Raw genomic sequence first — 16,770 nt, 5'->3', positions numbered from 1 at the left:
TAAGTGACTCCCTTCCCTGGAGCATCTCATAGCCTTTAAATGGCTCCGTGCTTGCGTTCGTCAACTTACCAAATGATAGAAGCAAGAGTGTTTGTTGAGATAGGTACGTCTCGACCACTGGATGCCATGTCACCTTCCCAAGTCTGGGAAAGGATCAAATGTGTTTTCGAGTACCAGACCCAGACAGGTGTTCCTGGTCTTAACATAGTTAGCGTGTTAACTACCAATGCAATCGTGATTGCAGAGCACTTTGCTGAGCACCATGCTCGAGCCTCTGCATCAAAGAATTAAAACCCCTGCCCCCAGCCTTTCGCACTCTCAAATGGCAGCTGGAAGGGAAAGTCCTCTGATTCACCACACACCACAGTGAATCCTGTAACACTAACACCCCATTTACAGAGTGGGAGCTCCTCAGTGCCCTTGCACATTTTCCGGAGACTAGAATGTACGGTTTGTCGGTTGGGTTGGGTCCTGGAGTCACGTGGCCTATTGCTTCCATGTCAGGGCGGCTTCAGTCAGGGCCGCTCTATGACTAATAATCTTGTGTCCCTTGAGTCTGCCATCTGAACAGCCTTTTCCAGATGCCAACACCTGATTGCTATCTTCTTAATTTACGAAAAGTGTATGTCACGACGTGGAGTCATCATATCCTTGCTGCATTATAAAAGTGGGGTCTCCAAAGCCCGCTCCAGATTATCCAAAATTTCCTGTCGCTTCGCACTGTCAGTGTCAAAGTTGGTGCCTCCCATAGTTCTCTCTTCCCCCCCCCCCCCCTTCCATATCCAGGAGAATGGGGTCCCAAGGGGCTCTGTATTGAGTGTGTGACTATTTTTAGTGGCCATTAATGGAATAGCAGCAGCTGTAGGTTTGTCTCTCACCTTCTCTGTATGCAGATGACTACTGCATTTCGTACTGCTGCCCCAGTACTGGTGTTGCTGAGCGGCGCCTACAGGGAGCCATCTCCACAAGGCAGTCATGGGCACTATCCCACAGTTTCCAGTTTTTGGCCGCAAAGTCATGTGTTATGCATTTATGTTGGCGTTGTACCGTTCATCCGGAACCAGAAATTTACCTTAATGACGATCCATTCATTGTAGTGGAGACATATCAAATCATAGGACTGGTTTTTGACACTCAATTGACTTGGCTTCTTCACCTTCCTCACCTTAAGTGGAATGGAAGCACCTCAATGCCCTGTGCTGGCAGAGGAACACCAACTGGGGTGCAGATTGCTCTATTCTGCTGCCGCTCTACAAAGCCCTTGTTCAATCCCGCCTTGACTATGGGAGTCTGATTTAGGGTTTGGCGGCGCCCTCAGCATTGCGTGTACTTGACCCAGTGCACCACTGTGGCATTTGCCTAGTGACAGAAGCTTTTAGGATGAGTCTGGTTACCAGTGTCCTGGTGGAGGCTGGAGTCCCTCCATTGCAGATGAGGCGTGCAAAATTGCTGGTCAGTTACATTGCACATGTTCGTAGTTCTCCTGCACATCTGAATCATCTCGTTTTCCCACCCACGCGGTTCATCTCCCGCATCGGTGGCCCACGTCAGGGCTTCCAATTGCAGTTCGTATCTGATCCATTCTTTTTGAACCAGAGTCCTTGCCTTTGCCCTCTATACTTGAGGTCCATTCACGTACACCTCCATGGTGTACATAAATTCCATGGCTTTGCCTGGACATTTCATATGGCCCTAAAAGCTCTGTTAACCCCACAGATCTCCGCTGCCACTTCCTCTCGATTCTTGACATGTATTGTGGCCATGAGGTGGTTTAGTATGCTCGATGGCTGATGATCCCGTTGGCTTCGCATATGTCCATGGTTGACATAGTGAGCAGAATTCCTTGCCCAATGGCTGCAGTGTTTTCACTGCCGAGCTGGTGGCTATCTCTCGTGCTTTTGAGCACATCTGTTCATGCCCTGGGGAATCATTTAGTCTGTGTACTGACTCCTTGAGCAGCTTACAAGCTATTGACCAGTGCTACCCTCATCCTTTGTTAGCGACCATCCAGGAGTCAATCTATGCCGTGGAATGGTAGTTGGGGAGTGGTGGTTGTATAGATCACAGGTCACAGTGGAATCCCAGGCAACGAACTTGCTGACAGACTGGACAAACAGGCTTATGGAGATCTGCTTCTCTGCAACAGGCTTTCATTCAGTACTACTACTCAAGGTTTTGTGGCTTTGGGAGATGGAATGGCATAACCTCAATACACACAAACTGCGTGCCATTAAGGAGACTACGAATGTGTGGAAGACCTCCATGTGGGCCTCTCACAGGGACACTGTGGTTATGTTGGCTCCACATTGGGTGACATGGCTACCTCCTGAGCCGCGCTGATCCACCTCAGTGTTGGTGCAGCGCCCGGCTGACATTGGCCCATATCTTGGTGAGCTGTCCTTCCTTGGTTGCCATGTGACAGACTCTTCAGTGCCGGACTTGTTGCCATTAATTTTGACTGACAATGCCTCATTGGCTAATTTAGTTTTGTTTTATACATGACTGTGGGTTTTATCATTCTATGTAATGTTCACTCTAATGCATTTAGGCTGGATGTTTTAATGTGTCTCAAAAAGGCTGGTTTTTCCTTATTATTATGGTCGGCCAGCCAATGTCATATGCTCGTTTTTATCCCTTCTACCTGTTTCTTGCTTCTCTCTGGTTTTCTTTTTGTGTTTTGTCCATAGTAGTGTTGGTTGTCGTCCTGTCGTTATTCTGGTTCTTCCATTCTCCTGTTAATGTACTGTATGCCCTGTTTTTCTTTCCCTTGTGTAATTATTTTACCGGGAACAAGGGACCAATGACCTTGCAGTTCGGTCGCTGTTGCTGCTGCAGCGTCAATCCTTGTATCTCGGCCTGCCTGTTCCTCCATTCCCTCCAGTGTGTGTGTGTGTGTGTGTGTGTGTGTGTGTGTGTGTGTGTGTTGCTGTTTGTCAGCAGGTAGGGTCACTTTGGCATCACCACTCGTCCTCCCTTCATGGAAACAAGCTTCGGGGAAAAAAGCTTGGATGACCTAGTCTTGTCTCGGCTGAAATGCATTCCTTGCAGTGAGTGGGTTATGTTGCATATTGGGCACCACCTCTTTAGCCATTGCCATTTAAGTGGTGGTCCCCCACCAGTGTGTGCTCACTCCCCTCAACCTCTGACAGTTCACCATTTCCTGAGGGAATGCCCTTTTTTAACCACTTAAGTTCTCATTTATATTTGCAGTCGGAGTTACTGGCCGATTTAGTGAATGACACACAAGCTGTTGATGACATTTTACTGTTTATCTGTCTTAGCAATATGGCAAAGGACATGTAGTCTTTAGTTCAGGACCTCCGTTTCTCTATGGCATATTCTATGGATCATTCTCAAAGTCCCTGTTTTTAGCTGTCTTTCAACATTTTCATACGAATCACCTGAGCACAAATGACAGCTCTGCCAGTACAGTGTCCTTCCATACTTTGCGTATGTGATACTACTGTCTGTATATGTGCACAATACTATCCCATGACTTCTGTGACATCACTGTAACATATGTCACCATTAAAATCTTGAAGACTTGGATTGACTTAAAACTGCAATGTAATTGTAGCCTAAGGTGGCGCATATTTTTTGGTTTAGTTTTTATTCTCCAAATGCATCTCTAAGTCGGTGTGAAATGAATGTCAATAGTTCATTTCACACACATTCCTCTTTGGACTGTGGTTCCAGACACTGAACTACTTGGCAAAAAATTCAACACGTCATCAAAGTTTGTCCTTTGTAATGACATTTGGAAAATTTAGATATGTAAAATGAGTCTGCAATTTGAAATAGATTTTAGTGCAGAAAATAGATTTAGTGTGTTCCTCTGAAACACTATAATAGTGCTTTGTCTAGACTTTGAATGCTTCTCTGTATTCAAAAAATTTGGAATTGTGCTGTACAACTGGATTTCAGCAATGCAATTGTCAAATTGTTAGCTGATGCTATTTCAGAAAAGGGTTGTTACACAATGACAAAGGCACAAGACTTTGACAAAATTTCCATTTAATGTAATTATTGAGGGGGGGGGGGGGGGGGGGAAGAGAGAGAGAGAGAGAGAGAGAGAGAGAGAGAGAGAGAGAGAGAGAGTGTTTTCTGAAGCATGTCAAGTCATTCAAATTTTAGGGGTAATTCTAACAAGTGGTTTTACAATCTTAGAGAAGAATGTGAATGTAAGACTTTAATTTGTTGGAAGGAGTCAGGGGAAACTACAGTGCGTTTAAAAGACATAGCATTTAAAAGAAATAGCTTGTACACTTAATTCAACAATACAGCTGTGGGATTGCGATCCCCTTTGCTGTCATGACAGCAAAGAATTCAGACACGTCTGCACAACAGATTGGTGCAGTCCTTACAAAAGATGTTTGGTGAGTATTTGGTGGTGGTAGGAAGAAAGGTGACCTTGTTCTTGTGAAATAAGTCTATGAACTTCAGTGACCAGTATTTAAAGAAATAGGTGCAATAATTCTGCTGCTACTGCCCTAGATATCACTTGGGGATCATGAGGATGAAATAAGATTAGGGCATATGTAGGAGTCACATTTTTATTGCTCAATATGTGAATGAAATAGGACAATCTTGGAAGTCAGTCATTCACTATTAAGTGGCTTGCAGAGTAGATATAAAGATGAAGAAATGCATTGGTTTTTGTAAAAATTCTGATTGTTTAATGTAGATACTGTTGATGTAAACACAACCCTTAAATCTGCGGGGTTCTTCCCATATTATGTAGTGTCACAATGGTTCATCACTATCAGACAAATGTAGTGGTAAAAGTGCACTTAAAAATAAAGCTTCGTACATTTTTGATTAGGAAGAATTTATGCTTGAAATTATCAGTTCTAGATTTCATCTAAGATTGTGATCATGGTTATAAACTTAAGACTTACTGTGTCTAGATTTCAAATAATCAGTACATCCAGTAATCTTGTTAACACTTAATTTCCAACAGGTGGAGTATCACCAACGCCTGATGACATTGCAATAATCATGTACACAAGTGGCTCAACTGGTGTACCCAAGGGTGTCTTACTGACACACAGAAATATGATGAGCACACTGAAGGCATATTCGGACGCTGTTAAAATTACAGATGCTGATGTGTTTTTAGGTTACCTTCCCCTTGCTCACGTCTTTGAACTTCTTGTTGGTAAGCAAATTTACGCCAAATCTATTTTAGTTATTAAATTGTCATGTATATTATTATTATTATTATTATTATTATTATTATTATTATTATTATTATTATTTTATTTTTTCCCAGAGTCGGTGTGCTTGCTGTGTGGGGTACCTATTGGATACTCGACACCATTAACAATGATTGACACATCAAGTAAAATCAAAAGAGGAACAAAAGGAGATGCTTCTGTCCTACGGCCAACATGTTTATCTAGTGTACCTGTAAGTATACTAGTCTTCTACTTGCAGTACACACTAAATATACTAGGAACCCAATGTTAAATAAAACTTTTGAATTGATTTCAGCTCATTCTGGATCGTATTTCCAAAGGAATAGGTGACAAAGTTACAAAAAGTGGTGCATTCCAAAGAGCTCTATTTACATTTGCTTTCAACTACAGGAAAACCTGGATGAGAAGAGGTTTTGACACACCTTTGATTAACAGGTACTACATTATGTCTGGAGTAAATAGGTAGTTTTAACAGTTTTAGAGAGTCTGTAAACCACTTGAATAATAATGCTGTAAAAAAAATTTAGTAACAAAGTGCTAGTACATATTAGATATTTAACAGTGACACTGTATGTAAAAGTGTTTTTGGGAAAAGGTATATACATGGTTCATCTGAAAACTGGTAAAGTTTCCAGTTTTGTCTTTTTTGATGACAATGTTAAGTACAGCTAAGTACTGGACCAAAACTTGAAAGGTTTAGAGTTTAATTTTCAGTCACTCCTAGAATATTTTGTCACCTATTTTTACTGTCACCTCTGGCAATTATTTGTGCAAGTGGAGAAAGCTAATGCTTCAGTTGAATTCTTTGTTAGCCTGTGTGGGCCATTAAAACTGGCTAGGTAAATTTGTTAAAATGTCGAAAAGGGCATACTGCTTAACATGATTGTTATCACACATTTACTAAATATATTAAAGAACCAGTTATATCAAGAGATAATAGCAGTTAGTGCTGGTCTTTCAGAATGTGCAGCTGGGGCTATGCTGTGATCATGCTGGAAACAGTTAAAAGTAATAGAGGGCATACTAATAATGCCTGCCAATTCAGAGCTTGTAGAGATCTTGGTCTCAAATGTGAAGTAAATTTTACATTAATACATAAATGCCTCAACTGGAAACAAATCAATCTTGCACATTTTGGACATAAAACAAAAAACTGGGAAACACTGGGATTGTTACAGAGATAACATATTTTGGGAGTAAAAGCAGTGATATGATGCTATGGTAAGACACTAAAACTCAAATCAAGATGACAGCCAAAGCTCTGTCTTGCAGTTGATTTAGGTTGTTGATGATTCTCATAAATTCCTAAAAACAAATGCTGGGAAGATTACTTTGAAAGAAGCGACTACTTTCCCAAACGGAGCTTGCTGGATTTGCAATGACCTCAACAATATGTTAAAACAATTTCACTTAATTTCATGATAGGTTCCAGTCTGAAAGTGTAGTCCTCAACCATATACACAAATGTTTCACAAGATCCAAAATTCCTCCATTTTGCTAATGAATTTGTTATAACCTGTCAGATGATCTTGGTCTCAAGAAATATGGTACAAGGGATTCATTGTGTGGAATGCTGTATATTGGCCTGTTGTGTCTGTCAAAGACCATTTTGATGAACATTATCTACATCTGATTCAACCAGATAAATTTGCAGCAGGTGACTAAACAAGGATTAAATTTGCAGTCTTGTCTTTCTGGGGGTGTGATAAGGCATGGTTGCTCAGTGAATAACCTTAAAAAGGCACTCAGGGTTGGTTATGTCCAGCCTGGAACCATGCCCACCATTGGATATAGAGGAAAAAAAAAAGAATAGGATGAAAATTAAACAGCAACATGTTGAGAGCCATCTAAGAATTTTTGTTTGGCTCCTAGCTAGTGATACTCAGTGGCAGCAGCAGCACAGGTAATCTGGTGCCTGTACAAAAGGCCAGTTTTGCTCTTGGTAATATATTCAGAGACTCAGCTGTCTGCAAGCAACTCTGTTGCACATACTCAACTTTCAAATGGGGTCTCCATAAGACTAAGCTGTGTGGACACTGACAGTTGTTACTTTCCAGCAATAACAGCTGTCACCACCTGATACCACATAGTTGCCTTGAAATATTGTGGGTACACAAAACAGTTGTGGACCTCAGAGCCTGTCATCTGTCTGAAACACAATGTTGGTAGTACCAGCATCAACTGTTGGTGTGAAAGTTGTCTTTGCTTTGAGCATTTCCTTTTTTGAAAAATGAGTTATCAGGACTTTGTCTTTTCCTTTCACTTCTGGGTCTTTGGTAATGTTACTACTTAGTTTGTGATTTGTCCAGTCACTCTTTCTGCCAAGTTACATTGCTCTAAAAGCTGTTAATTATCTGAAATGTGTTCTTTACCACCATTAAGATTTTTGTGCAGTTTGTTGGGCAAATAGCTCTCCCTCCTTATGCTTGAAAACCCTGCACCAAAATTATGTAAATAGGTGAAATGACAAAACAAAATCTGTTAGTAGCAAAAACATATCTGGAAGAAACTACCAATAAATAATCCACCTGTAACATTTGTAATTGGCCTTCCTTGTATGAATTTCACCATCAAGTTAATGCTAACTAACATTATTATAAACATGAATTGGTTAAATGAAAAAATAAAATGTATCCATCAATGCAAACGCAAAATTTAACAATATAAACAACTGTTGTTAAATTGTAAAGCTTCAGTTTTGCTTTGAAAAGAAGCTTTGGTAGTACTATAATATCGCTCTGAAAAGGATTACTGGTATCTGAAGACTTCTTGGTGAGAAATGCATTTAAAAGGATACATAGTTGCCCACTATTGCTCATTGCTGTGTTAAAAAGTGACCATTTACCCATGTAGTTCTCACCACAGGAAAAGTATTTACAGGATTGCAAAGGTAATTATAATAGATCTGAGAATTGTACAGTCGCATTAAGTTGTTGACATGCTCGGGTTTTTGAATTATCCTTTTGAGGAAGATAAAATTACAAAAGGCTCAAAATTCATAGGTTGTAAACCTTGTGTGGCAAATTTACAGAAAAGAGAAATTTTTATGAAATTTTGGGTCTTGACTAATCAGTGATTCTGCAGAAATTTGAGTCAAAGTAGTATAGACCTTACCAAATTGACCACTGTTAGATGACTCTGTGTGAAATTGTTACATTATTAATAAATTTCCATAGACTGTTCGCCAAGTATTCAGTTAGCTGTGAATAGTCTCATACTAGTTCTGATAATCAGGGAAAGGTTATGAAATAGATGTTGATAAATATCTGGAAAAAAATTTTGCTGCCACATAAGTTGGAGCTCACTTTAATATATTTGAATGTATCTGAAATTCTAAAATGGTCCACTAAAATGAGTAATAATTTTGTAGAAAATTTATTAAAGAGTCAGCTTGGCAGAGCCTTAAATTCATGAGGGCTGCCATGCTACAAAAAAGTTGGCTGTTGATTTTACAAATAAACTTTCGTTTGTAGGCTATGTCAGGAGAGTTTCATAAAACTTTATTTCTCAGGTTGGTGTTCAGGAAACCAAGGGAACTACTTGGAGGTAGAGTTCGTATGATAATGAGTGGTGGTGCCCCCCTCTCTCCTGACACTCATGAACTCATAAAAGTTTGCCTGTGTGTGAAAGTCATTCAAGGTTATGGACTTACAGAAACCTGCTCAGCTGCCACAGTTATGGATGGTAAGTTGTAAAACTATCTGAAGTTACCTTTAGCCTGTTAATGTTTGCTGTGGCATTCAAAAGTGTGAATTTTCAGTCAATGTACTTAGTTGCTGTACTGGAAATGTCTGCATGCTCTTAACATTTCATGTGCCAGAAGCTCCCATATAAAGTCATCAACCCAAAGGGGGTTGTAAGTATTTCCATACAAAAAATGAGTGGGCCATATTAAGATGTATGTGTGAACTGGTGGTGATCATACTCTTAAAGTGGAAGGGAAAAATAAATTGCCAGATGAATTCTATGTGACAGATGGCCAATTGATGCTTGAATTGTCTAATCTTACGTCTTATAAAAAGTGAGTGATTTTCTTAAATGTTGACACATTGAAAGAGGAAAATAGGTCCCTCAACATAATGTTACTATTCAAACTCCAATGAGGTATGGAACACCCTGGCTGGAATACAAATGAAAAACTGTTGAGCAGTGATAGGCCCAGGAGAAGATATAACATTGACGTGTTGCTGTAATGACATGCAGTCATATAAGCTACCTTTAATGTTTCAGATCTCAAATTGTATTCAGAAATATATTTCTATCTTATGGCTTGTGCTCTTGACATACAAATCTTGATCAAACTGCAGTTCATGAAGACATATGTTGACTCTGCTAACCCTCATCAATCAATTCAGCAACTAGATTTACATGAGATACTAAAGATGAATTTACAAAAGAAATGGGTTTTAATCATTCCAGCTGCTCCCCCAATTTCTCTTATTACCATATTGTTAAAGTTAGTTTCTGCTCTATGCTTAGGTGCTCTAAGCTTGGTTGGTTATATTTCCACACTAAAGGGTCATTTTTGAAATTTTTCAGTTTAAAACTTTGTGCCAACCCTTTACATTATCAAAAATGTTCCAAAATGGAATATCTTGGTTTAAAAATGCCATTTTTTTCTCTCCCCCTTTCACCATTTCTACCTCTAAGTTTGTATATCACTATCCACTGTTTTGCAGAGAAAGAAATGACAGAACCCTCCTTCTGTACTAGCTCAAGTGTGTGTATTTTTACCATTGCCTTGATGAGAGACAAGCATTGGGAAGTGATTCTTGGACTCACTTTAGAACATGGGGTGAACATTTGTGGGAGATTTTTCACGGTGCAAAACTCTTAGATTGTAAAGATTTCCACTGCAATTTGACCACGTTTGAGAGTTCACAATTAACCCTGTGGTTTCTTTGAAAGAAGATGCAAACTTTTCTGTTACTCAAATTGGGCAGTGGCTTGAGTAACAAAAATAGAAAAAAATTCTAGTTATTTCCTTCACGGGTAATAATGTAATAAATCTGACTCTTGTGTTCTCCACAGCTAAATTTATGGTCATTCTACCTCCAAGCACTTTCTACATCTACATGGTTACTCTACAATTCACACTTAAGTGGCTGTCGGAGGGTTCATCAAACCATTTTTATACTGCTTCTTTACCATTCCACTCTTGAATGGTGCGTGGGAAAAAGGAAGACCTAAATCTTTCCGTTCGAGCTCTAATTTCTCTTAGTTCATTATAATCATTTCTCCCTATTTACGCATTCGGAAGAGAAAGTTGGTGATTGAACTCAGCACAAAGAAAACCGCCTTTGTTTCAGTGACTGCCACCCCAGCTCACATATCATATCAGTGAAACTCTCACCCCTATTGTGTGATAACACGAAACGAGCTGCCCTACGTACTTTTCCATGTCCTCTGTCAATCTTATCTGGTAAGGGTCCCACACCCCGCAGTAATATTCCAGCAGAGGATGGACAAGTGTAATGTAGGCTGTCTCTTTAGTGTGTGCGTCGCTTCTTCTAAGTGTTCTGCCAACAATGCATTTGCCTTCCCCACAATATTATCTATGTGGTCTTCGCAATTTAAGTTGCTTGTAATTCTAATTCCTAAGTATTTAGTTGAATTGACAGCCCTTAGATTGGTGAGATTTATCAGATTTCTTTTAGTACCCCTGTGGATGACCTCGCACTTTTCTTCGTTTAGTGCCAATTGCCATTTTTCGCACCATACGTAAATTCTCTCTAGATCATTTTGTGATTGGAATTGGTCGTCTGATTTTACTAAATGGTAAATTAGTGTCATTTGCAAAAATCTGAGGGAACTGCTCAGATTATCACCTAGATGATTTATATAAATCAGGAATAGCAGAGGACCTATGACACTACCTTGCGGAATGCCGGGTATCACTTGTTCTTCTCGATGCTTTACCGGCTATCACTATGTACTGTGACCTGTGAGAGGAAATCATGAATCCAGTTGCACAACTGGGACGATACTCCATATGCACGCAATTTGATTAATAGTCGCTTTGGATGGACACACAGATACTTGATGTGTGAGGCTAATTTGTGATCATACTGTTTACCACCTATTAAGATCTCTACCCTTTTCTATTTGCATGTACTGTACTCTGCCATGAACTTCAATGATTTGCAGAATATGAATATAGATGTAGATAGCATTTTATTTAAGGCTCATTTGCCAAGTTGTATACCAGATGCTAGTAGTTTTAATCACTTTACATTTTATAAAATGTCTTTGTGATGCCAGTTCTCTATAGGCATCCACAGAATCCGAACTGCAAAATTTATCAGCCTGATACATACAGATCATCTAAATTGTTAGTCCTATCTTGCAGCCTTGATGTAAAATGGTTGCTGCTTAAGATTTCTCTTCATTAAAACCATATACTGAATACCATTCCAGCCTTCAATCAAGTAAATATGTTTGGTATGCAAATTGGTATGTGGATTACTTAACAGTGAAGTAAGGTTTCTGTAATCACAGCTGTTAGTCTTCAGTATTAATATATAAGCATGAAGTTATTTGTTCTCTTTGCAGTTCATGATGAAACTACTGGCCGTGTAGGTGGACCAACAACTGTTTGTGATGTGAGACTTACAGACTGGGAAGAAGGACATTACAGGGTGAGAGATAAACCTTATCCCCGAGGAGAAATTCTTATAGGTGGTGACAACATATCACCAGGTTATTACAAAAATCCAGAAAAGACAAAAGAAGACTTCTTTGAAGAAGATGGAAGACGGTGGTTTAAGACTGGTGATATTGGTGAAATCCATGAAGATGGTGTTATAAAAATCATTGGTGAGTTGTGACACTATTTTCCTGTTTGAGACTTTTAAATCTCCAAGAAATCAGTATTTACAGACAATACTGCATTGTGATGGTACTAATTGAGTTACTGTATTCCACAATTCCTAAATCTTATTTAAAATGCTGAACCACTGACTTTTATTCTGCAAGCATACTTCCAAATTACTTAAAATTGTCATGTTAAAATTTTAGATAGCAGTTAAACATAACTGCTGGTACTTATTTTTGGCATGCCAAACCAGCAGTATTATATAACAGTGGTCTATGTTGTTCTTTCCTTTTAATAATGTGGAAGGCACATGAGAGATGGTATGTGGTAGTTTACAAATTCTTACTCTTAAGAGTAGAAGAAATCTTCTTTAGATGTTGACAAAAAGACTAAATAGTGGCTATAAAATATAAAAAATTCTTTGCATCTGTTGAAAAAGTTCATTGTCCTCACTGCCCTATTACTAAAACAGTCCTGTGATAAAATTCATATGTGGTTCAACTTTCATTATATTACAGTGCATTTGTGGTTTATATACATAGTTGATATATTGCATTCAGTTACCTGTAATTTTAATGTAAAAGTGTCAAACGTAGCACACCTCTAGCTTGCCATAAAGTATCTTGATAGAATTAGAGCTGACAGATGTACTTGTAAAATCATATGTCCATTGCAGTTGAGAATCAGTGGTGAAAGTACACACATCACACTTGTACAATTTGCACATACTGAAAAGTAACACATTAATCTATCCACAGATCGCAAAAAGGACTTAGTGAAGCTGCAGATGGGAGAATATATCTCATTGGGGAAAGTAGAATCTGAATTGAAAACCTGCCCAGTTATAGAAAACATTTGTCTGTATGGGGATCCTACAAAGACGTATGCTGTTGCGTTAGTTGTACCTAGCCAGCCTCATCTAGAAGAACTTGCCAAGAAGATTGGAATTAATGACACATTTGAAAATCTTTGTGTAAATCCAGCAGTTGAGAAGGCTGTTCTTCAAGAAATTGCTGAACATGGAAAGAAATGTAAGTTTCCAAAACCATAAAATTATCATGTTGTGTGTGGTGGTGACATGAGTTTAAGATAAAACCTATACTTCGGTAGCTTAAAACTTTTCAATACGTCAGTCCAGTGAAATGATAAAACATTTTAACTTGAATTAAACACCAACAATACCAACACATTTTCTGTAATGTGTGCACATAAAGGATACTTTGACAACCACTAGAGTTTTTAAAAATACAGATTTAGTGAGTCATTCATCTTTACTCACTATACTTTATTAAAGGGTGTGTGTAAGAAGGGTCTTAAACACACCCCGAGTACTGTGAGGGCTAATAACAAAAATGTAAATTACTAGGTACATTATGTAATCGCAACAAGAGTTAAAGTTGTCTCATGGGTTGATAAATCAGTTTATTCTTTGATCCAGTGCTGCTCAAACTAGCACAGCATTATAGCTTGACTAAATTTTGAAATAGGGTAAGTGAAAAAGCATCTTTCCTTTAAGTCTATCATAGTTAAATTTTATCCATATCACAACATTTGCAGCATTGTAACAAAACTCATGCAAAAAGTTTGAAGTGTTTGTGTAATTTTGGGCAACACATCAAACCTGTGGAAGGCAATCTAAAAAACAAGTTTCACTGTGCTTGTTCATCTGGTTCATAGTTCGCTCTCTGCATGTTCAGACTTGACTATGTTGTTATACCAATTTTGTTACTTAAAAACCTTCTTATGTGTTAACATTTTATGTTGAGAATAAAATTCAAAAACAAATTTTACAACAGAATACCATTTTGTAACAAGATACTTTACAATTGATTTGCAAGATTTTGTTTTGGGATGGGAAAGAGGGGGAGCACCTGTAGTGGGGCTAATGGGTGATTGGTTAAGTTTTGCCAAGTCAGTAATCTACGTGCATATCTGAACACCTAACACTTACCATTTTTCAGTTCTTTCTCAGATTGGGAATTCTATTAATCCAAAAATTGCAGGAGGTTACTCATATCTTTAGTTTCTTAAAAAGTAAAAGTATTAATCTGTGAATCCTAAGGTTACCAGTTACTGCAAAGTTAAATATTTCAATGTACAATGAGTTAATAGTTGGTGCAGAAATAATAATGGGTGTTTGTGCAGAAATAATAATGGGTATTTGTTACAGGTAAATTAGAAAAGTTTGAGATGCCAGCCGTTATAAAGCTCTGCACGGAAGTTTGGTCGCCTGATATGGGACTGGTGACAGCAGCTTTCAAACTGAAACGCAAAGATATTCAAGAACGATACCAGCACGAAATAAACAGAATGTATGCTTCATGATTGTTGGAGTAATCCAGAAAGGATTTGGAAATTAAAATACAATGGACTGGAAATGAGCTGGAAGGCTCTTCAGATTGGCTGTGGTTCTAATCATCTAATTGGGGTGGAAGTTAAAGTACAAGAAAGTATAAGTTATTTGAATTTGTAGGAACATTTGACTGTGTGAGAATGACACATTATGTATATTTTTGTTACTGCTGTGTTTAGTGAGTGTATTTATTGCAATTCCTGTTTAGGGCAGTCATTTGTAATTTATATTTTTTGCAAACTTTCAAAACTGAGCAGCTAAGCAGAACTTTCGAAGTGATGTCAAAGTACTGGTTTACATAAATATATTATATAGGCTCAAGAGATCATCTTATTTCATAAATGCTATGCACAGTAATTTTAAGAATTCCATGCAGTGCATGGATGTTGTTTTTTCATGTGCTGTGAATAGGCACCAGTTGACTTATAAACTATGAACATGACATGAAATTATTTAGAATCACATTATACATCACGCAAAGCCTTTTTTGCACTGTTGTGAAATAATGCCCAGATAAGTTTAATTTTGTTAGTGTACTGATGTGAGGAATTGTTATGGATGAAGTGAAAAGAAGCATTTCTGCTTCACATCTTGATCTGAGATCAGTTTGTATTCAAATAATTGAATTCAGCTTTAATTATTATTGTAAACATTTCTGCTGCATTAAAGTACCATGTACAGCAGCAGTACCATCACAGGTCATATATACATTGTTCATATGTAAAATTGATAAACTGGATAAGGTGCTAAACATTTGTAAACATTCATATTTCCACATTGTAAGATTTCATCAGTCATCAGTGTACCTTGTACACGCATTCCTACATAATACTGTATGTGGAAGAGTTGCACTTTGTACATAAATCATGTGGGGCTAAAAGTGGTCAAATGGAGCTGTAAAGATTTTCAGTATGTATAAATCATGTGTACAGATATTTGTATGTGCAATAAATCTAATTTTGCTGTTAAATTATAAATTTCCTCAAATCATGGATAAGGTGAGAAACCTGTAGTGTATAATTTAATTGAAGCTTTCCCAATATCTGAAGTTCTCAGAATTCCTTCAAATGATGATATGTAATGGGATGTAAGGAATGGTGTGACTGTAAAATGAGGCTTTAACTGTAGAAGATTCTGATTAGAAACAGTGTAAGTAAATTGTGGTCTCCACATTAACTTGGAGCAGATGCTCCTACAAGTAAACTGAAAATGTGGTCATATAAAACTTATTAATACATGCAACAGCTGTGCGTAAGTCTTGCATGCTGAACAACCACAGTTGAAACTGTAATGACCATGGCTAGTTAAGACTTCACCCAAGAGCTGCATTCCTAGTTAATATAGGGAACCACAGTTGCTCTTTGAGATGCTTTAGGACAGTGAGAATTTAGCAGTTTTTTAAGACTTCAAAGTGAAACATTCAACCTTAGTTAAAAATAAATCCTCACTAAAAGGTGGGAGCTGACATTTAATTAGCCTTCACAATTAAGATGAATAATTAATAAACTAAGAAAAGCAATTGTATGAAGACAGATTTGATGAGATCGCAGCTCTTGAGCCACCATTGTCTTCCAACAACGAATGAAGTTAACTGGAACTTTCAAACATTAAATTTGATGTTGCATGTTACCTTATCAGGGATTATATTCGGATTATAGAAAAGTGAAGTTAACGCTACAGAAGTCAATTTGACGTATAAAAGATATTGATTGGTTGGCAAAGTTGAAGGAAGTAACACATCTATGGTGGACTGAAACTGCAAAGAGATGGGATAAGTGTCCAAAACTGAAACAAGTCCTATAGCATTTTATTCAAGTCACAAGATTGATTTATACTGACCATAAAAATATTGTGCAGATTGATCTGAAACGAGGTATTACCGTTCAAAATTTGCATTAATTTTACAGGAAAACAAACATGTAAAGATTTTGAAGTGAGAAAGGGTAAACTTGAAATTCTAGATTTCACTAAGAGTGAAACGTTTAAAACTCAGTGAAGAAAAATGCAACAAAGTGAACACCATATACTGGTAAGTAATGAAGTGATACCTGCCATGGTTTTTTCAATCACAAATAGTAATGTACCATATATTAAGTTGGATTGATATAAAGTATGAAACAAAGCTCCAATAATTTTATAGGCCAAAACTGGATAGTTGACATCCAGAAATACAGCAAGAAATTAAGTTTTCAGCACTTCCAATTTGAAGGAGATTGTAGTATGTACATAGTCATAATTAGCATTTTTAAAGTCGGTAAATGCTAAATTTGTCAAAATTCAGATTTTTGTAGTTTACAAATAGGTTGTTGCCACACACAACCAGTTGGAAACAGTTTAGTACAAATCAGATATTTGCTGTTATATGGTGTTGAAAAGAACGTTTTTGCCGAACTCTGCATTTTCTC

General features: G+C 37.8%; 1 protein-coding gene across 8 annotated transcripts in view; it reads left to right on the top strand.

Annotated features, from left to right (window-relative positions):
* The window catches only part of LOC126237160 (long-chain-fatty-acid--CoA ligase 4), a 244,608-nt gene extending 229,273 nt beyond the window's left edge, over positions 1 to 15,335 (top strand). For all 8 annotated transcript variants that reach the window (XM_049947012.1, XM_049947006.1, XM_049947007.1 and 5 more), the window contains 7 exons: positions 4,961 to 5,158; positions 5,273 to 5,409; positions 5,494 to 5,633; positions 8,710 to 8,882; positions 11,751 to 12,014; positions 12,771 to 13,043; positions 14,183 to 15,335. In XM_049947012.1, coding sequence (XP_049802969.1) covers positions 4,961 to 5,158; positions 5,273 to 5,409; positions 5,494 to 5,633; positions 8,710 to 8,882; positions 11,751 to 12,014; positions 12,771 to 13,043; positions 14,183 to 14,337 — 1,340 coding nt within the window. In that variant the 3' untranslated portion in view covers positions 14,338 to 15,335. The remainder of the gene's footprint in view (positions 1 to 4,960; positions 5,159 to 5,272; positions 5,410 to 5,493; positions 5,634 to 8,709; positions 8,883 to 11,750; positions 12,015 to 12,770; positions 13,044 to 14,182) is intronic.
* The last annotated feature ends 1,435 nt before the right edge of the window (positions 15,336 to 16,770 follow it).

This window comes from Schistocerca nitens, chromosome 2 (assembly GCF_023898315.1).
Source record: "Schistocerca nitens isolate TAMUIC-IGC-003100 chromosome 2, iqSchNite1.1, whole genome shotgun sequence".
In the NCBI taxonomy this organism is placed as follows: domain Eukaryota; kingdom Metazoa; phylum Arthropoda; class Insecta; order Orthoptera; family Acrididae; genus Schistocerca; species Schistocerca nitens.
The sequence above is the reverse complement of the archived record's forward strand: the minus strand, read 5'-3'. Positions and strand labels throughout refer to the sequence as shown.